This window comes from Callorhinchus milii, unplaced genomic scaffold (genome assembly GCF_018977255.1).
Source record: "Callorhinchus milii isolate IMCB2004 unplaced genomic scaffold, IMCB_Cmil_1.0 Scaffold9, whole genome shotgun sequence".
NCBI lineage: Eukaryota > Metazoa > Chordata > Chondrichthyes > Chimaeriformes > Callorhinchidae > Callorhinchus > Callorhinchus milii.
In genome coordinates, this window is record NW_024704750.1 from 22506219 (window position 1) to 22528645 (window position 22427).

The 22427-nt window shown below is 48.7% G+C and overlaps 1 protein-coding gene across 1 annotated transcript in view; it reads right to left on the minus strand.

The window, feature by feature from the left end:
• Positions 1–298: 298 nt before the first annotated feature.
• ttc7b (tetratricopeptide repeat domain 7B) overlaps positions 299–22427 on the minus strand; it is a 72075-nt gene continuing 49946 nt past the window's right edge. The window contains exons 19-20 of the mRNA XM_042337957.1: positions 16732–16934; positions 299–538 (exon numbers count right to left, since the gene is read on the minus strand). Of these exons, the coding sequence (XP_042193891.1) occupies positions 317–538; positions 16732–16934 (425 nt within the window). The 3' untranslated portion in view covers positions 299–316. The remainder of the gene's footprint in view (positions 539–16731; positions 16935–22427) is intronic.

A 22427-nucleotide genomic window follows, 5' to 3' on the forward strand; every position in this document is an offset into this window, starting at 1 on the left:
AATCCAAAGGAAATCCACTGTTTGTCAAGAGGCAGACTTTCCGGGCAGAGATTTGTTGCTCCCCCCACTCCCCGCCCCACCCTCTCCCTGGTCAGATCAGACAGTAAAACACACCTCAACAGCCACTTTACACTGGTAAGAGAGAGAGAGAGAGAGAGAATGAGCCCCCTGGGGCTGGATGATAGACAGACAGTGTGTGCGCATCCGAAAAGAACGTGGCACTTGTCTCCAGTGTAACAGTGAAGTCCTTCCCCAGCCCTGCCCTGCCCAGCCCAGCCCCGCCCGCACCCCCAGCCCCAGCCCGGCCCGGCCCGGCTCACAGTGTCCTGGGGATGATGGTGAAGGGGACGACGGGGCTGCTGGCCTCGAGTTCCAGGGCGGTGAGGAAGCACTCCGTGGCTGCGTGGTGGTTGCCCTGTGCTTGCAGGACCTCGCCCAGGTTGTTCCACACCTCGTGTGCCGTGGAGTTGACCTGCACGGCGTCCCGTAGCACCTTCTCGGCCAGGCTGTACCGTCCCAGCTGGTGTAACACCAGCCCCTGCCACACACACACACGCACACACACACAGGGAGAGAGTCTCAATCCACCGCTCTTCAGCTCACAAGTGTGTTAAAGTCTCACATTCCAATAACAGCAATAATAAACAGCGCCTTATCACATCATTGAGACTACAACAACAAATTGCTCTTTGCAGCACCTTCCCTTTAATAAATAGCGAATAATTTAAAAGGTATACAAATACAGGCATTGCGACGTCTCAAAGAGCTTCGCAGGATATAATAATAACTCTTGCATCTGATAGAGCACCTTATCACGTCTTCGAGACGTCTCAAATCGCTTCACAGGTAAAGTGGATTGACCGCGTATTTTCTAGGTGAAACACGGCAGCCAATTGCGCCCAGCAGCGTCCCGCAAACACCCGTGGATTGAGTGTTACAATAATAATCCTTGCGTTCGATATAGTGTCTTATCACGTCGTTAAGACAGATCAAAGTGTTTCACAGAATATACTGTAAAGTGAATTGACTGTATAATTTGTGGGCGAAACGCGGCAGCCAATTGCGCACGGCAGCGTCCCCACAAACACTCGCGGATTGAGTGACCGCATTTTATTTTGAAGGGATTATTACCCCCAGAAAGTGATCCACCAATTGACTAACAACTGGGTTTCTACTTACTGCTAGGTAAACAGAGGCGTGTGGAGTAAGGAAACTGGCGTCTAAGGTTTCGCCCCGAACCCAGGTCCCCTCGCTTGCGAGGTGAGCGCTCTAACCACTGAGCCACAGGACTCCACAACTTCCTAACTTGGCAGCACTATTATTTTCTAGAGCGGGAGGCTTCTGGTTAATGCTCCACAAGGCTCTTCAGTAGTGACTCCTACAGGAAAGTATGTGTGTTTGAGTGTGTGTGAACGTGGGTTAGAACAGGACACGAGTCCTTGGCTGCAACCATCGCCCTACTGAATATCCTGAGGCTGACAGCACATGAATATAATAATAATAATCCTTGCATTTTATATAGGTTTCCTGTAGGATTCCTACTCACTGTTAGGTAAACAGAAGCGTGTGGAGTAAGGAAGCTTGCCTAAGGTTTCGCCTGGCCCGGGGATTCGAATCCACCCATGCACAGCCAGAACATGAGATTCTGAAGCCTTGCCAAGGTGGTGTCACCGAGTAGAGGAAAAGTGAAACCCTCCACTTATAATAATAGTAATCCTCGCATTTGATACAGCGCCTCATCACGTCTTCGAGACGTCTCAAAGCGCTTCACAGGATACACAGTGAAGTGAATTGACCGTGTATTCTGAGGGTGAAACGTGGCAGCCAATTGCGCACACCAGCGTCCCACTCACAGTCACGGATTGAGTGACCAAATTATTATTATTTTTTTTTGGAAGGGATTATTACCCCCGGGGAAAAAAAAGCCATCCGCCAATCGCCTAACAACCGGGTTCCTACTCACTGCTGGGCAAGCAGAGGCGTGTGGAGCAAGGAAACTTGCCTAAGGTTTTGCCCTGTCCCGCCCGGGAATCAAGCCCAGGTCTTCTTGCTCGCGAGGCGAGCGCTCTAACCAATAAGGACTCCACTCAATCTAAACCGCGGCTCGGAATTTCTGAGTGTACACACTCGGTGCCACACGCGGTCCGTCAGTGTGGCACAGTCCCACGTGAATCAGTGATGCGTCAGTCTCCGACACTGTTCTCTTTGCCCGTGTGAAGAGCGAGGGACTAAGTCACGTGTCCAATCCTCGCCTGGTGCCCTGTCCCCGGTTTGATTGCTAACGCAGAGAAGCATCTCGATGTGCAGGGAGCTGTAACCACAAGTGCTGCCAAGCCGAGCCAACTCCTTACATCCACCCACACGAAATAAACACCTTCTCCCTGACGAGTGCCGGGGGAATCTGGTTGCTAGGCTGAGAGCTGTTGCGTGGCAACGGTTTCAATCCGATCCAATTGTGGCGGCTTAAAAGCGATGGTTTTAATTGGAATTGTGCCTCGTCAGTGAAAGTTGGCAGCGGAGCAAAACACTGGGTCGAAAAGGAGTCGAAAGGAAACGCAGACAGACAGACAGACAGAGGGTGAGCACCTCTGCCTGACTCTGTGTCTGCACCACACGGCTGGGGTCAGATCGACACGATTAAGGCAATGATTTGCTGTCAAATGAGATGGTGAGCGATTTTAATAATAATAATAATCCTCGCATTTGATACAGCGCCTTATCGCGTCTTCGCGACGTCTCAAAGCGCTTCACGGGATATACTGTCAAGTGGATTGACTGTATTTCGTGAGCGAAACACAGCAGCCAAGTGCGTACAGCAGCGTCCCTGAAACAGTCGTGGACTGAGTGCTTTTACCCACTGGAGCTCTCTACTCTAACCCCATTCCCTGCTCTCTCTCTCCCCATCGTGTCTGTGCTGGTGCTCGTTCCCCCACTGGAGCTCTTTCCGAGATCCACAAATCACACAGCCACTACACATTCCAATAAAATCAAATGAAGCACTTTGAAATGTTTCAACGATGTGACACGATATGCAAGGGTTATTAGAATAAATTTGAACTGAAGAGGATCACGAAACCACCGATCAAACAGAATCTAACTTGCACCGTCTAACTCTTCAAAAGCAACTTCAGGGATCGTAAAGACTTTCTAAAGGAAAGGAAGAAGTCCTATATAAAAAAAAAACCCCGTCTCACTTTCCTGTGACAAAGTGCGTCCCCGAAATTAGCTCTACCTTCGCTCTGTGCTTCGAGGCTCATTGTTAGCTGACAAGAAAATAACATTGCACGCTCCAACAAAATTGCTACTTTCACCTCTACACAAACCTGCCATTTGTTGGTAGGAATTAAACGGTAACTGAGTACAATTACTACATTAATGATAACTTGTGGTGGGTTCATGTTACCACTGAGCTACTGCCGAGCTCCCTGCTTCTGTCTGGGCAGATCGATTTCAAACTCCTCACCTATAAATCCCTTCGCGCACCTTCCACGCTCTCTGATCTTCTCCCACCCTACTCCTCCACTCACCCCTCTACTCTCGGTTATGGAAGCCTGTCCGTGCGTCCACTGTTCTCTCCGTGCACCCACCACCCCAAGCCTCCGTAGCCCCCTCCCCTCTCTCTAGTCCCTCGCTGACACTCTAAATGCTGCCGTAATAATAATTATCCCTGTCTTCAATATGGTGCCTTATCACGTCTCCCGAGACGTCTCAAAGCGCTTCACAGAATATACTGTAAAGGGAATTGACTGTATATTTTGTGGGAGAAACATGGCAGCCGCTTGGGCACAGCGGTGTCCCCACAAACAGCCGTGGATTAAGTGACCAAATGATTGTTTTTTTTAGAAGGAATTATTACCCTCGGGAAAACGATCCACCAATCGACTAACAACCGGGTTCCTACTTACTGCTGCGCAAACAGGCGTGTGGGGTAAAGAATACTTGCCCAACATTTTGCCCTGTCCGGGAATCCTCCTCCACACGCCTCTGTTTACCAGCAGTAAGTAGGAACCCGGTTGTTAGTCGATTTGCGGATCACTTTTCCGGGGGTAATAATCCCTCCAAAAAAAATATGGTCATTTAATCCATGACTGCTGTGCGCAATTGCCCATGAAATAACACAGTCACTCCACTTTACAATATATTCTACGAAGCGCTTTGAGACGTCTCAACGGTGTGATAAGGCCCTGTAGCAAATGGAGACATTATCTTACGTGAAGGTTGCAGTATAAATGGAAGTTGTTGTAACGTATACAAAACTCAAATTTTCTCACGCGCTCAGGTGAAGGTTACTGCTGATTCTGTGCAAATAAGTCACGTTCTACCCTCCCGGCGCGAGTTCCGTCTGCCCCTTTCCCAACAGCGACTGACTGTGAAGGTCAAAGCAAAACCCCTCCTCGGGGTCTGCTGTTACTTCCAGACAGGAGGGTGATTGAGGGAGAAGTTCAGGACATCTGCCTCCCTCCACCTCCCCAGGCTCCTCTCCAGATTGGTGTGTGTGTGTGTGTTTGGGGGGGCGGGGGGCTGTTTCCTCAGTGACAAGCCAAGGTCCACCATCCAGACCTGTCTCTTGAAATGGCAGCAGAGGAACGAGACAAATCCAGCAGTGATGGTGGTTACTGAGGAGTCAAAAGCCTTGTAGATTGTAGGAGGAAAGGGAAGAGCGAGGGAGGGAGGTGAGGAGTCCTGCAGAGTGAGGGCGGAAGGAAAAAATGTTGTTTGCAAGCCCATAAATAAAAGAAGAGCGTCTGATAAGTTTAGCTCCCGAGGCAGATCAGTCATTAAATATGTAGTGAAGAATTAGTCCAAAAAGATGCAGTTTAATAATACATGTGCTTCACTTCGGACAGCTTGAGATTGATGTAAGCTAACTCTCGATTCTCTCAAACTCCAAGTTTCTGTCCTTCACTCTTGATTCTGACGTAATGCAGAAAGGCTCCTTTCCCTCTCTCCTCCTCCACCCTTTTTCCTCACTCTTCCCTACTCATAGGAGCAGTCCCTAAGGCCTGTTCCGCCATTCTATTAAATCATGACTGATCTGTACCACAACTTCAGTTACCCGCTCTTGCTCCGTATCGCTTGATTCCCTGACCAAACAAATATCTATTCAGCTCGGTCTTGAAAATTTGAATGGATCCACAGCCTTTTGGGGAGGGAGAGAGTTCCAGATTTTTGGATAAAATAAACTACTTCCTGATTCCCCTCCTAAATGATCGAGCTCTAATTTTACTCACCTTTGCCCCATATTCCTTGATGCTCTGACCTAATAAAACTGACCTCGTTTGGCCATTTGACACCAGCTTTTTAGGGTATTCCCCCACAAAAACTACAGTCACTTCACTTTACAGTATATTCTGTGAAGCGCTTTGAGACTTATCATCATCAGCCTGGCTCAGTGATAGCACTCTCTCTCTCTCTCTCTCTCTCTCTCACCTCTGAGTCAAATGTTGTGGGTTCAAGCCCCACATTGGGACTTGGAATCACATAGTCTAAGCTGACGCTCCAATGCAGCGCTGGGAGGTGTGTTGCATTGTCAGAGGTGCCGTCCTTCGGGTGAGACGTCAAACCGAGGTCCCAGGTGGACATTAAAGATCTATCTCCCGGGCTATCCTGGACAACAATCCCCCAAGTAAAATAGGTCGCTCGCTCCGTGGCTGTTTATTGGACGTTGCTGTGCGCAAACTGGCTACTGCGTGTTTCGCTTACAAAATACACAGTCACTCCACTTTATAGTATGTTCTGTGAAACGATTTGAGACGTCTCAACAACGTGATAAGGCGCTATATCAAATGCAAGGCTTATTATTATTATTATTATTATTATTATTATTATTATTACCAAAGCCCACACATCATGGCTGAGCCCGGCCGACACATTGCTCTCCAACCTCAGCAAAGACTCAGATGGACTGATAATATTAAAAATAACCCAACGTTGGTCACACTGAGGTTACCACAGAGAGCATCCTCACTCACACCACACCTCATTAACATCGGGATGTGACAGATCTGTCACACTGAGCACTGCCCTCCTGATCAGGCAGTGTGGTGAGAGCTGTGTCACAGGAAGCCAGACAAGCTGGTCACAAGGAGATTAAAAATATATTGGTTTATTAAGACTCAGGATGGAAGCTGTAAATCAGCGGAAGTCCTGTAAGCTCAGTGGTTAGAGCACTCGCCTCACAAGCGAGAGGACGTGGGTTCGATTCCAAGGCAGGGTGAAACCTTAGGAAAGTTTCTTCACTCCACATCACGCCTCTGTTTACCTGGTAGTAAGTAGGAACCTGGTTGTTAGTCGATTCGCGGATCGCTTTTCCAGGGTAATAATCCCTTAAAAATTAATATTCATTTGGTCACTCAATCCACGACTGTTTGTGGGACACTGCTGGGCGCTATTGGCTGCCGCGTTTTGCCCACAAAACATACTTTACTGTATATTCTGTGAAGCTCTTTGAGATGTCTGGGAGACTTGATGAGGTGCTGTATCAAATGCAAGGATTATTATTATCATCGTCGTGGCCGGCCTAGCCTTTTATGAGAAGGGAGGAAAGCCCTCTTGTCCCCGAGTTACAGACTCCAATCTGTTGGGTTTGTGCTGCCTGTGTCTGTCTCATCACGTGCAAGTCAGAGTTTCAGCCTTCCCTCCCGCGCCCCCCACCCTGCTTGTAAAGCCGGCCGGAGTCCGCTGAGTGGAGGGAGCGTGCAGGATGGTAGGGGGTTAGGCAGTCACAGAGGTAGGGGGGATCAAGACCATGGAGGGCTTTGAAGGTGAGGACCAGGATTTTGCAACTGAGGTGGAGTGCGCAACCATGGATGGTGATGCTGTCAGCGCCTGAGGTGTGGAGGGCCTCGGTCTTGTTGACGTTCAACTGAAGAAAGTTCGCTCTCATCCAGGACTTGATGTCTGACAGACATTCTGTCAGGACAGCAGTGGGTCCTGGAGTCGAGGCTGGAGGCAGAGAGGTAGAGTTGGGTGTCATCCGCATACATGTGGGAGTTGACCCCATGTTTGCGGATGATGTCACCAAGAGGGAGCATACAGATATTGAAGAGGAGGGGACCAAGGACAGAGCCCTGAGGAAATTGCCCAAGGTTTCGCCCCGCCTGGGAATCGAACCCGGGTCCTCTCACTTGCGAAGGTGTTAGTCACTGAGCCAGGCCCCACACACTTGTCAGCTTTGCTGTGCTGTCTCTGACCCAAGTCACATTGATAACCAAGGATTGTACCACATTGGCTCTGGGTGTTAATGTGTTATGACCCAGCGTCATTGAAGCTCTCCCAGGTGAGCAATAATGCACAGAGTACAACAAGGCAAACACAAATGGCTCGTCACACTGTTCAGCACCAAAACACATCACAAGCTGAAGGGTTCACCCCCCTTCCCCCCCCACCTAGGGACAGTTTAGGGAGCGAGGAAATTGAGTCAAACTTCTTTCTCCCTCGCTTTGACATTCCCCCCTTTCCCCACCTTCCCTCTGGTCAGGATGCAGTGCTCTACTCTCGCTCTCCCACCGCCCCTTTCCGAGAGATGTCGTTAATAGGTGATATGTTTTGGGAGAGCTGCCGGAAGCTTTTGATCCCCGCAATCCCAGCTGGTGTCTGTGAAGAGCCCAGGTACGGGCTGCAGTGATCAGCAGCCGGGTATCAATCAGACTGGCTGAGCAGAGGCCAGAGCAACACGGAGCTCGGGGTGTCTGGCGGTCATGCCATAAACAGGGTGATACACAGTATATTCTCCTGCAGTCTCTACCCACTCTCAGTTGCCTCCGCTCTGCTCCCTCAGACCTGCTTCACGTTTCCCGTTACCCCCTACTCTGCTCCACTATCAGTGGGCGAGCTTTGCTCCACTTGCCCACCCCCCCCATCCACCACCTCCATAACTCCACCTCCTCCCCTCCCTCTCCACTGCCTCTTTAATGACCTCCCTTCTCCCCCCCACCCCCCCCAGCCCCCAGCACAAACTTTCCCAGTTTGGTTTGGAGACTCTTAAGCACGGGGGATGGGTTTCCGCGTGTGTCAAGACACCCGGCTGACCACAAAATAAAATAGCAGCGCAATTCACAACAGAAGCTGCAAATAGAGACTCCTATTGACTCCAGCCTGTGGGAGCAGCATTCCCGAGGTTCTTCCCATTGGAAAAGCGTTAGAAAGCTTGGGAAAGGGCGAGACCATTCCAGTGGCTCCTTCCACCTCCTCCTCTCCCCATGGACGTCACCCCAAACATTCCACCTTTCTGTTTGGACATAATCTGAGGTGGATAGATGCCTTTTCAGGGTGAGGGTATCAAGGGATGTTGGGCAAGGTCGGGTAATTGGAATTGAGGTACAGATCAGCCATGATCTAATAGAATGGCGGAACAGACTCAAGGGGCTGAATGTCCTCCTCCTGTTCCTATGTCCCTATGACACTTCCTGATCCCCAGAGATGCAGGGCAGTTATTTATGTCCCAGCCATTGCACTGATCGTGGCCGTTTGCACTGATCACTGTTCCCGCTTGCTGTGTTTATTGCCTGGTATCCAACGCACAAACACAGCGAGCAGGAAGAGGCTGGTGACCCTAATTACATTCCTCTGGTTTGCCAAGTTGTCTTGTCTCATCAGCCGGGCCCCGCTGTCGAGCTTGTTAATTCCCATTTACAACCTTTGTAAATACACTGTGTAATTACGCATCTCGTAACATTCACGTTAATCAATCCAGTTCAGCCGTGTGACAGTAATAATATAATATCATCGCTATTCTTGGTGGAGAATGCTCCTGCTCTTAACACCGACAAGAATCCCCACAACTACACGGTTACTGTGTTCAACTCAACTGCACGTGACACCAAATCCCTGTGAAGCGTTTTGACATTATTGGATCAACTACTAGGATTATTATTATTATCATTTATGTTTTAATTTCAATATATTTAGGACTCCCCCCCCCCAACCCCCCCCCCACTGAAGCTCTCTACTCTAACCCCATTCCCTGCTCTCTTTCTCTCCCTGTATCCTTCAGTATTACATTTTACTCGAAGTATTTATCCAATTCCTTTTCAATCGCTGAAATAATAATAATCCTTGCATTTGATGTAGCGCCTAATCACGTCCTCGAGACGGGTAGTGACTGTGTGTGTTGTGCCCGATCGCTATAGAGGAGTAGTTGACAGCCATTCATGGTAACGCTTCCACTTTGTAACAAGTCTCTGTGTAAAACCAATCTCTTCTAACCAACCTTCGCTTCCTCCTGTTAATGACCCTGTGCCCCAGATGGGATTATTGATGAGCTGCTGATGTCTGTGTGAGACACGGATGGATTTTGGACCTGAACAACAGGAGAGGAGTGGAGAGCTCAATTTGTTACTGTCTCCTGTTTGTCCAGGGCTGTGTAATCAAGTCAGTCAATCACACAGGAATAGAGCTGCAATATCGAGCAATGCCTGAGGGAAGGAACAGGCTATGAGGCCTCACTAAAGGGAGCCAGACGTTATACCTTGGCTCTTCTCTCACAGGTGATTGATCTGCAGTTTTGTTTTTTTAAATAAAATAAAATATTTAAATACTCCAATGGCAAAAGGAAAATGCTTCTGTAAACGACTTAAAAAAATCACAAGACGCAAATCATTAAACTCTAGGTATCTTCTGAAAGATTTACAAAAAGAGTTTAAAAAATCCCTAACTTGAGTGATAAGAGTTGTGTGGCCCTAATCTAAACACAGTGTTGAGTAGTCCTGAGCTATATAATCATAATAATAATCATCCTTGCATTTGCATTTGATTGTTGAGATGTCTCAAAGAGCTTCACAGGATACACTGTTAAGTGAATTGACTGTGTATTTTGTGGGCGAAACGCGGCGGCCAATTGCGCACAGCAGCGTCCCACAAACAGCCGTGGATTGAAGCGACCAATTTTTTTTATTTTGAGTGATTATTACCCCCCAGAAAGCGATCCGCCAATCGACTAACAAGCGGGTTCCTGCTTCCTGCTAGGGAATCAGAGGTGTGTAGAGTAAGGAAACTTGCTTAAGATTTCACCTTGCTAAACCTGGGTCCTCCGGTTTGCGAGGCGAGGGTTCTACTCTACGCCACAGGACTCTAGTGTGGAGTGGTACTGAGCTCACACAGTGTTGAGTGTTATTCAGCTACACAAGGCTGGGACTAGACCACCTGGTGTCAGACATTGGCGAGATATATGCCACACTCTCTGATGTGTGAACCTTATACAGATGGTGAACACACTGAGAGAAGACAGGTCAGAAATGCCTGATAAACCTGGAAGTTCCCACCTTACCTGACCCAACAGGCAACCATCCAAAACCTCATTAACAAAGCCAGCTTGAGCTAAATTAATTTAACACTACTGACAACACCCCCTCCCCAAACACACACGTACAGGGACGGGGTCTGTCCAGATAGTGCGTTGTTGACCCGCGGAAATACTTGCAAAGTGGTTTGTAGCTTTGAAAATATCAGGAGAGCGTTTGGAGAAATTTTTTCACGGAGTGCTGTTTGTGTAATATATGGAGTCCTGTAGCTCAGTGGTTAGAGCACTCGCCTCACAAGCGAGAGGACCTAGGTTCGATTCCCGGGTGAAATGTTGGGCAAGTTTCCTTACTCCACACGCCTCTGTTCACCCAGCAGTAAGTAGGAACCCAGTTTGTTAGTCGATTCGCGGATCATTTTTCCGGGGATAATAATCCCTTCAAAAAAATTATAATGATAAATTGGTCACTTCAATCCGCGGCTGTTTGTGGAGACGCTGCTGTGTGCAATTGGCTGCTGCGTTTTACCCACAAAGTATACGGTCAATTCGCTTTACGGTATATCCTGTGAAGCGCGTTGGGACGTCTCGAAAAGAATATCGCTTCAAGCAATATTTGAAGCAGAACCCTTCATAGCCATTAAATCAAGAGAAAAAAAACATCTGCAAAAGATGTTAAACTTTGTGGGGAAAGGGGAGTGTGGCTCTGGCACAGCCATGAGGGGCTGAGGCACAGGCCTCCTGCTGTGCATTTCTCTCATTCCAGGAACGTTGCTCACTCACTCTGCTACCTCAGCCCATTGCAAACGGCGACACAGGAGACCTCTGAGGCGCGTGTGTGTATGTTAGCCTCGGGCTGCCCAGCATGTGTGGCTCACATATTCCAATTAGGCCCAGCCCGTGTAACTCCACTTCAACCCAGGGACTTGCTCTGCATTTAGCTCAAAGAGCAATAATCCTTTGTGACTGTGGGAGGCTGTGGCCGTTTAAATTTGGCTCTTAATTTCTTGTGGAGCTAAATAGCAACCGTTGCATAGAGGTGTCGCCTTCCACCCAATCCTGCCCGCCTGTCCTGTATGTGTGTGTGTGTGTGGCCATGTGTGTGTATCTGGGTGTGGATGTGTGTGCGATCACAACTGTACATGTTTGAGTATTTGTGTGGAGTTTTTTTTGTGTAGTGTGTGTGGGTGCCTGCGTGTATGTTTGTGTGTTGTGTGTAGGTGCGTTTGTGTGGTCTGTGTGGGTGTCTGCATGTGTGTGTCTGTGTGTGTGGTTGTGGGTGTGTGGTGTGAGCATGTGTGTGTGTGTGGTGTGTGTATGTGGGTGGGTATGTGTGTGGCGTGTGTGGGTGGTGTGCATGTGTGTGTGTTTGTGTGTGGTGTGTGTGTTTGTGTGTGTGGTGTGCATGTGTCTGTGTCAATCAGTGTCAATCGGCTTCCTATGTACTGTTAGGTAAACAGGCGTTTGGAGTAAGGAAACTTGCCTAAGGTGTCTCCCCGCTCAGGAATCGAACCCGGGTCTTCTCGCTTGTGAGGCAAGCGCTCTTGAACTCGACCCACCGGGGTGATGGGAGAGCGGGATATGCGAGAAGCGAGACACAAGATTCTCAGCGGTCTCTCAGCTGGTTAATCAGACAAGTCTGGCAGTACGGTGTCTCAGCCAGCCAGCCAGCCAGCCAGCCAACCTGCCTACAGGAATGAATCTACAAGCTGCTGTGTGCAGACACAATTAAAGGGTGGCAGGCGGCTTGGCTTAAACTGGAGGCATATGACAGATGCAGAGCTAATCCTCAAGGACTGCGGTACATCTTGTTAACTGCACAGACATGTGTTTTATTGCTGCCCTGGAGCATGCTGTCACTCTCCCCTCCAGCCTCTGCATCCCCACCTCTGTCCGTGAGCGACATCAACCCGGTCAGTGGAGAAAAGGTTCCACATCTACCGTCCACTGTGGCTAGATATCACAGACTGTATTATAATAATAATAATAATCCTTGCATTTGATATAGCACCTAACCACATCCTCGAGACGTCTTAAAGCGCCTCATGGAATATAATGTAAAGTGGATTACTGTATATTTTGTGGGTGAAACTGTGTGTGTATGTGTGTGCGTGCGCGCGTGTGTGTGCACGTGCTTATCTGCCTTCGGGCACACACACATATACATAAACACAGCAAGGCATTGTGTGCTCTGCCGCTGGCAAGGCACACAGAACAACCCAGCTCCTTTCAGCGTGTCCCTGCGAGTCAGTGAATAGAAAAATTGTTCTTTCGGATTGAAAAATAATGCCTGAAACCCTCGGTCCAATTTTCTATCTCTAATATTCAGCTCAACTGGTGTCATACCAAGGGCTATCCAAAACCCACGAGATATAACCTGATCTCTGGCTATAACAGAAACACTATTCTGGAACATTTTTAAAAGGTGCTTTCTTAGTGATCTGCTTGAATGACATTTATTTTCTTTGTTTTTTTATTGCAAGGGATGGACGCAGGCTCCCAGAGCAATCGGGCCTGCTTTCCTACGGTTTTAATAGTAATAATAATCCTTGCGTCTGAAATAGCGCCTTATCACGTCTTTGAGACGTTCTCAAAGCGCTTCACAGGATAAACTGTAAAGTGAGTTGACTCTATATATTCTGTGGCCGAAACACGGCAGCCAATTGTGCACAGCAGTGTCCCACAAACAGTCGCGGAGTGAGTGACCAATTTTTTTTGGAGGGATTGTTACCCCCGGGAAAGCGATCCGCCAATCGACTAACAACCGGGTTCCTACTTCCTGCTGGGTAAACAGAGGCGTGTGGAGAAAAGAAACTTACCTAAGGTTCGCCCTGCCCGGGAATCGAACCCGGGTCCTTTCGCTAGCGAGGCGAGTGCTCTACAGGACTCCTATTGTTGCTGTATAAATGCAAGGTTATTGCTCAGCCTGAGATCAGTTAGCTCAGTGTAGTCCATCACCAATGTCACGTTTAAAAGAAACATGCTGCGTCCAGGTGGGCAAATTATTTCACCTGGGATATACGTTTTAAGAGCGAGATGAAACAAAGCATTAAATGTACTGTTCAGGGCGGTTGATGAAATATTGTGTGTCCTCATTAACAAGATTGCAATGCAATACCAGGGCATCAAGTCCGTCCCTGTCAATAAGGCAGCGCTCTCAGTTACATGGCTCAGCCTGCCTCAGGCAGACTGGGTTTCACTGCGAGCCAGACGCACAGCGAGAGGACACTTACCGTGTTACACCTTGCGATGAGGATACTGACCACTGCCTCGAATTCTCAAGTCAGGGGATTTGCCAGCAAAATGCACAGTCACTACACTTTACAGTCAATCCACCCGTGAAGCGCTTTGTGACATTTTCCTGACGTGATAAGTGGCTGTATCAGATTCCAGGATTATTATTATTATTATTATTACTGAACACTTTGCCAAGCCGTCCACCATAAAACAACATACTTCTTGCATTTGCATGTCTGAAGGTCTGGAAGAGGTTCACAGGGAATTGCTGTCAAGTGCAGCGACTTGTGGGCTTCGCAGACAAACGCAGCAGCCAATTTGTGCACACGAAGTTACAAAGTGAATGACTAATTTATACTGTCTGTGATTAGCACAGCCCAGAGACTGACAGCTCCACACAGACCAGTGCAGGCAGCACTCTCAGCTATCCTTGGAGGACGTTCCAACGCGCTGGACAGTCAGGGTTTCGGACCCGAGCTAAGGGTCGGGATCGGGGAGGGTGGCGGGTAAGGGGGGGGTGATCGAAGTTCCTCTCACTGTGTGTCTGGATAGCAATGAAACCCACGGGCGAAGAGGAGGGTCATAAGACGTGTCTTGAAGGAGGCGAGGGAGGGGGCGAGGTGGAGGGACTGCGGGACAGAGGGTGATGGCAAAGTGGCTGAAGTGGGGCAGGCGAGGCAGGGAACACGAGGCAGCGGAGGGAGCGGGCAGGTTGGTAGGGGGTTAGTAGGTTGCAGAGGTGGGGGGAGTGGGGGGAGCAAGACCACGGAGGGCTTTGAAAGTGAGATCTGCAGCCTGTGGAGGGAGGAGTTCACTCAGATCAATAAAAGCCCATTTCCCATATATAGCGACAGATCAGCCTTTCTCACACTGGTCTCCTTGAGTGAGTGTAGTGCTCACAGGGCCTTGCAAAGCAGGAAGTCCGGTGAGCGTAGTACTTAGTGCGCTCGCTTCGCGAGGGAGGGGACCTCAGAGGCAAGTTTCCTTTCCAACATACTCTGTTTACCAAGCAGGGAGTGGGGGAGGTTAAGGTACCACTGACTTGCAATCCCCTCCCCTCACTATAATAACAATCCTTGCGTTTGATACAGCGCCTCATCACGTCTTCCGAGATGTCTCAAAGCGCTTCACAGGATTTAATGTAATGTGAATTGACTGTATATTTTGTGGCTGAAACGCAGCAGCCAATTGCGCTCAGTAGATTCCCACAAACAGCCGTGGATTGAGTGATCGAATTATTATTATTTCTTTAAATTATATTTGAATGGGGTTATTCAATCCCTTCAAACGGTGACAAGTGGGTCAAGATTCAAACCCCATATTCCAGGTATTATTTTTCCTGGGAATTACGTTCAGTGGAGCGGAGAAAACTGGGCGGAGAGAGATTCCTGTCTGTGAGGAATGTGAAGCGAGCAGCCTGACCCAGCCTGCAAGAACATAAAGGACTCAATGTAAAATATTTTGTCAACTCTTTAAACACAATTGTGTGTTGGAGGCTCGGGCGGCGGTGGGGGAAGAGAGGATTGTGTAATTTCTGCATTGTTTTACTGTGAAGCGTGTCACAAATGCTGCTGAGTCACAGGACGTGTCTGTGGGTGAAGCTACATGTGTAAGTGCTGCCTATTGTCAAACGTAAGCGATAAAGTGAGAGAGGGGGAGAAGCGATGGAGATGGAGAGAGAGAGAGAGAGAGAGGAGAGAGAGAGAGAGAGTTGTGCTTTCTGTACACAACCAACCCAATCAGCCCTGTAAATCAGCTTGTAATTTACAGCTTGACAGATTGTGGCAGTAGGGATGGACAGCTCCACAGAAGGTAATGGGATTCCTGATTACAACTGCCTAATACATACCGACACACCGACCAACACCTCAGTTGGAGAGGAACTCACTGGCCTGTCACAGAGTAACACTGGCACTCGTACCCTCTCTCTTTATCCCTTGTATTTGACATTAGGCAGTACTTACACGTGTAGCTTCACCCACAGACACGTCCTGTGACTCAAACCATTCCATCGGCAAACACAACTGAGGCCCTTGCAATGTTGAGACAATTGTTTTATGTTTTAAGTGGAGTCAGTGGTTAGAGCAGTCGCCTCGCAAGCGAGAGATTTGGGTTCGATACCCGGCAGGGAGAAACCTCGGGCAATTTTCCTTACTCCACACGCCTCTGTTTACGTGGCAGTAAGTAGGAACCCGGTTGTTAGTCGATTAGCCGATCTCTTTTCCGGGGGTAATAATTCTTTCAAAAAATAATAATAATAATTTGGTCGCTCAATCCACGGCTGTTTGTGGGACGCTGCTGTGCGCAATTGGCTGCCGCCTTTCGCCCACAAAATATAGTCACTTTACAGTATATTCTGTAAAGCACTTTGAAACGTCTCGAAGACGTGATAAGGCGCAATATCAAATGCCAGGATTATTATAAACAAAACCCAAAATACTGCAGCTGCTGGAAATGTGAAACAAGAACACAAGTCGTTGGGAACACTCAGCAGGTCAGGCAGCATCTATGGAGAATCTTCCAGCATCTTTCTTGCCACTTCAACCCTCCCTCCCACTGGCACTCTGACCTCCATGGTCTCCTACGCTGTTCCAATGAGCTATAGCGCAAGTTCGAGGAACAAAACCTAATTTATCTGCTGGGGACCCAATTTCAGACCATAACAGCTCACCTTCCCCCTCCCCTCTCCTGTGACCATTACCACATCATCTGGGTCCCAGGCACATCTTTTTTCTCTCTGATCGACCTATTTTGTTGCAATTTCTCCCCACCCCCCCCCTCCCTTTTGTTTTGCATCATTAACACTTTTTTAAACCCATCATCCCCTGTCCCTCTACCCCATTTTCTCCTTTGTCTCCCTTGCCCTGCCTCCCCCCTCTCTGTTAGTCCTTAAGAGCCTCTCCCTACCAACCTGTCCCAGTTCTGACGAAGGGTCGTGGACCCGAAACGTTGACTAACTTTCCTCTCTCTCTCTCTTTCTCTCTTCTCTTTTCCAATAGCGCAAACGGGATCTTTAACATCTAACTGAACAAGCAAACGGGACCTCGGTTTAACGTCTCATCCAAAGGACGGCAGCTCTGATAATGCAACAACCCCCCAGTGCTGCATCGGAGCGTCAGCTTAGACACCGATGGGGTGGGGGTGTGGGGGGTTTCGAACTTACAACCTTCTGACTCAGTTGGCTTCACTGTGACCCTTCGAGCAGTACATTAAAATATCTTCAAGTATTAAAACCACACAGTAAAGCAGGCACTTACCAGTCTCTGCATGGTCCTAACGTGTGTGGGGCTGATGGACAGAGCCTCCTCGTACCAGCGCTTGGCCTCCTCTATGTTTCCTCGGAGTTCAGCCACTTGTCCGCGCATGAACAGCACGTTGTGGGAGGTGGGGAAGAGGTTGGCAGCCTCCTGGATACAGGCCGTGGCCTCCGCAGGCTTCCCGATACCAATGTACACCTCGGCTGTGGAGAAACAGACAGGACCTGAGTCAGCCCGGGCTCAGCCGCTTGCACTCTCTTCCACCTCTGGGTCCTGTAGCTCAGTGGTTAGAGCCCTCGCCTCGTAAGCGAGAGGACCTGGGTTCGATTCCCGGGCAGGCGGAGAAACATTGGGCAAGTTTCCTTACTCCACACGCCTCTGTTTACCCAGCAGTAAGTAGGAGCCCGGTTGTTAGTCGGTTGGCGGGTCACTTTTCCGGGGGTTAATAATCGATTCAAAAAAATGAAATAAAATAATAATTTGGTCACTCAATCCACGACTGCTGCGTTTCATCCACAAATGCACAGTCATTACACTTCACAGTAAATCCTGTGAAGCGCAGTGGGATAGGCGCTATACCAAGTACCAAATGCAAGGAACAGTATAAGGTTGTTAGCTCAATCCTGCAGTGGGATCTGAGCTGATCACGGTGATGGGCTTTCACGGGCGTCAGACACTCGGCTGATCACAGTGATGGGTTTCCACGTGTGTCAGACACTCTAATGATCACGGTGATGGGCTTTCACGTGGGTCAGACCCTCAGACGATCACGGTGATGGGTTTCCACTTATGTCAGACACTCCGCTGATCGCAGTGATGAGATTCCACGAATATCAAGACACACGGTTGAGGGGAAAAATAAGGTCACATGGGTGGAACTTACTCGTGGATGGGATATGTGGGTCCGAGGTTTTGGCAACACTTCCTGTCGTTTGACCCAATGTTGGTGAGTTTCGCTGGAAGACCAACCAACTGTGGTCTTGCAAGAAACAAACACACGTAGCTTACATAAGCAAAAGAATACCGTCTGCTGTACAGGACGAGTTGAGGGCTTTGGAGCGATAAGTGTCTCTTGATGTCAGGCTATAAAGCTCACTCGTCTCTGGGTGTGAGGGTTTGATCGTCTGACGTCAATCGGTGATCTCTGAGATTCACCCTGCCTCAAAATTATGATTCACTGAAGCAAAAAAGCTCCTCCACCATGTGCTTTGTGACAGGTTATTTTAGTGACTGGCTCGACCGCTGTACTTTAATATTGACGAGAACATCGCCTTTGCATCACTGACTTACACAGCGAACAGGAGCCACGCAGGCGCAGCCCTGGCTGTGTTTCTCACGCTCCTCCGACCAGGAGGTGCTCACTTCCTCCATGTTCTCATCCGCAGCGTTAACCCTGCGAGTGCTGGAGTGCCACACTGCGATGGGTCGCTGCGTGTGTCAGACACCCGGCTGATCATGGTTAAGGGTTTCTGTGTGTGTCAGACACCCGGCTGATCACGGCAACGGGTTTCCACATTGTGCAGAACTGTTGAATAGCAGTACTGTGATGTTATCTTAAACCACCTCCCACCCACCCCATCGCCCACTCCCCACCCCCTCAATTTCCATAGTTATTTTCTGATCTCTTACATCTGGCCCAGCTTGATGCCACCCCCATGTTTTGGGTCATGTGAAGTCCAACCCAACTCCGCGCGATGCACACAGCAGCTTTCTGAGTAAATTTGGGTTCAAAGCAGCACACAGTATATATATTACATTATTCAAGATCACATTAGAGGAGCCGGGGAACTAGATAATAATCATAATAAACCTCGCATTTGATATAACAACAACTTGCATTTAAATAGCGCCATTCATGGCGGACAGCGTGAAGGGAGTTCAGAGCGATATAGCATCTGTCTCACACAATATATTGTAAAGTGAATTGACTGTAATATTTTGTGGGTGAAACGCGACAGCTGTGGATCGAGTGACCAAATTATTATTTTATAATTATCTTTTGGTGGAACTATTACCCCCCCCCAGAAAGCGATCCGCCGATGTGTGTGGCGTATGGAAACTTGCCGAAGGGTTCGCCCTGCCTGGGAATCGAACCTGGTCCTCACAACAACAACAACAACAAGATTCCATTTATAGCGAGCCTTTCACGTCGGGAGGACGTCCCAAGGCGTGTGAGGTGAGCGCACTAACCACTGCTCTACAGGACTGCACAAGGTTTACATAAACCAGGTTAACCTTAACGACCGAGGTATGTGCTGGGATCCGTACACCTCAGGCAAACCCACATATTGGCTCTCCCGCCCCCAACCGCAAATGTATTCATTAAGTGGAACCAGAACATCTGTTTGCACATCGTGCTGGTGAGACAGAACTTACGCAACTAAACCAGCTTTGTTATAGGCAGAACCCACATCCCGTAAACGGAGTTCGCGCGTTGGGAGTCGAGGGGAAACGTGGGGTGCGTGTGTGTATATGTATAAATAAATTGATAAGAGTGTCTGGAGCACATGGCACGCATCCCCTCAAGCTGTCATCCTTCCTTCCTGCGTGACTCACACTCACAGGTACAATCTTTCCAATTTGGCACAAATACTAAACTTCCCTTTGGCAGACTGGCTCAGTTCAGAACAATATTAAGAAGATTCCTTGCATTGATCTGGCGCCTGGCACGTCAGAACACATCAATGCTACACAGAGAAGCGCTGTGCGATGTAGTGACTTCTATCAGGCTAACGTAATAATAATACTACTAATAATCCTTGCATTTGACATAGTGCCTCATCACATCTTCGAGACGTCTCAGAGCGCTTCAAGAATGCACTGTAGGGTGAGTGGCCATTTTGCACACAGTAAAGGTCCCACACACATGGCCACGAGGTTAATGCTGCATTTTTATTGTGAAAGAATAAATTTGTGTCTCTTTTCCAATAGTGCCATAGGATCGTTCAAGTCCATCTTTACAGACAGAACCTTCGTTTAATATCTTATTCCGAGGCTGGCAATCCAACAATGTAGTTCTCCCTAAGTACAGCCACGACTCTAAAACTCAATTTCCCAATATGAGCTACACTTGACAGTAAGATCTTGTGAAGCTCTTTGAAACATAATATTGTTAATAATAATGATCTTTGCATTTGATATAACGCCTTATTACATCGCTGAAACGCCTCAAATTGCGTCACAATTGACTATATTTTGTGGGCGAAACGTGGTAGCCAATTAATTGCGCGCAGAGGTGTCCCAGAAACAGCGGTGGAATCACTGACCAAATTTTTTAAAAGAATTATTTTTAAAGCGATCCGCCAATTGGTTACAATAGGATAAAATAAGGAAATCTGCCTAAGGTTTCGCCCTGCTCGGGAACTGAACCCAGGGCCTCTCGCTTGTGAGGCGAGTGCTCTAACCACTACGCTACGGGACTTTGTACATCCTTCTGATGTGAAAGGCGCTGTATCAAACGAAAGATTATTGTCACAGAGAGTGAGGACCTGCCAGAATCCCCACATTCCTGTCTCCCCAATACTGTTTTTTGTGTGATTCCCAGCGTTCAGGTAACTTTGCTCCAGCTGTTAAGTGTGTAAGGAAGCATTTCCTGGACTAACCACACTGGCAGAGTAAACGGTGTGAATTTCACAGGTTCTGAGCAGGGCTTGTGACCTGCTCCTAGCGGTGGCAGCGTCTGTGATATGAAGGGGCATCAATCAGTGAGTGGATTCCTGAGACCGTGGCCCTGTTTGGTGAGAAACCTTCTGTCAGAGTGTGGTTGCCTTCCTTCACCTTCAGACCTCCTGGCGAGAAGGCAGCCTGTCGTCGCTGAGCTGTTCCTGAGTACTTCACTCACTGGCCTTAATCCAACCACTGCCTGTTCCAGCCTCACACTACCTCTCTGACTCCACGCTCAAGTACTTTATTTACACAGCGCCCCTCACGATGCTGAGCCAGGGGTGGGGGGGGTGGGAGGACAATGTGACCATTTGCATGTCCGAAGAGGAAGGTCTTCAGGCGGGACCTGAGGAAGGGGCAAGCCGGCGGGATAGAGGAAGAGTGTTCCAGAGTTTCAGGGCGTAGTGGCTGAAAGCACGGCTGCCGATGGTGGAACGGAGGGCATGGGGGACATGCAGAAGGCTGGAGCCAGTTGCGCGGAGCCAGTGGGTTGTGGGGTAAGCATGTCAGAGAGGTAGGGAGATGCCAGGGCACTAACAGCACGAGTAAAGAGAAACTAGGTTTATATGTCACAATCCCAGGTGAAGCGACACTGCGCTGAGAAGCTAACTAGAAAGAGAGTGTTTTTGGTGTCTTTGGGGTTATATTAATAAAAAAAATTGTTCTTATAATAATTTGTATTTAATATAGCGCCTATATTATATTATATATTATATAATAATATATACATAATATATATACTATATTATATATTATATATATAGCCCTAACCTGCTCTATTACAATCACTGCAATCGCTGCACTTGAAGGAAAATCCTGACGTGAAAGGCCCTATTTCAAATGCAAGGATAATTCTTATCAAGTGTCTTACAGGCGTTTGTTATCAAGTGACTGTTTCTTAGTCAAACACAGCAGCCAATTTGTGCACAGCAACATCCCACAAACTGCGGTGATATATGTACGTGAGGAGATCGCCAAACGTGACTGCAAAAAACAGAGGGAAAACCCTGTTTTGTCCAATCCAGGCGAGTGGGCTCAATCGGCGTTCAATTGGAGTGGTTGGGGGGGGGGGGCAGGAGTTCTTTGGCTCCACCCCATCCTTACCCCTCTCCTTACCTCCCAGCTCCACCTCCTTACTCAAACATCTCCCTATCCTCTGGTGCTGTTCCCAACCCTTAAAACCGCTGTCATCACTCCTATCCTTAAAAAACCGTCTCTGGACCCATCCCTGCTCTCAAATTCCTGCCCCATCTCCAACCTCTCCTTCCTCTCCAAGGTCCTGGAATGAGTTGTTGCTTCCCAGCTTCGCTCCTTCCTCTCCCGCCGCTCCCTTCTCGAACCCCTCCAATCAGGTTTCCGTGCCGCCCACAGCACAGACACCGCCTGGTCAAAGTGACAAATGACACTCTGTCCAACTGCAACCAGGACTCCCTCTGTCTCCTCGTCCTCCTTGACCTCTCTGCTGTCTTTGACACCGTCGACCACTCTATCCTCATCCACCGCCTCTCCTCTCACCTCAAACTTCACGGTTCTGTCCTTGACTGGTTCAGATTGTACTTCTCACACCGCCTGCACTTCATCTCCTCAAACGGTTTCTCCTCTATAGCCCCCGTACCATCTCGTGTGGTGTTCCTCAGGGCTTTGTCCTTAGTCCCCTCCTCTTCAACATCTATATACTCCCTCTTGGTGACATCATCTGCAGACATGGGGTCAACTTCCACATGTATGCGGATGACACCCAACTCTACCTTTCTCCCTTGATTCCAGGACCCACTGCTGTCCTGACAGAATGTCTGTCAGACATCGAGTTCTGGATGAGTGCGAACTTTCTTCAGTTGAACGTCAGCAAGACCGAGGCCCTCCTGATCGATTTCCATCAGCGCCTCCACACCTCAGGCGCTGACAGCATCACTATCCATAGTTGCACAATCCACCTCACTGAGCCAGTCCGGAACCTTGGTGTCTTGTTTGACCCCTCATATCCGGGCCATGACCCGCTCTGCCTTCTCCCACCGCTGCAGCATCGCCCGGCT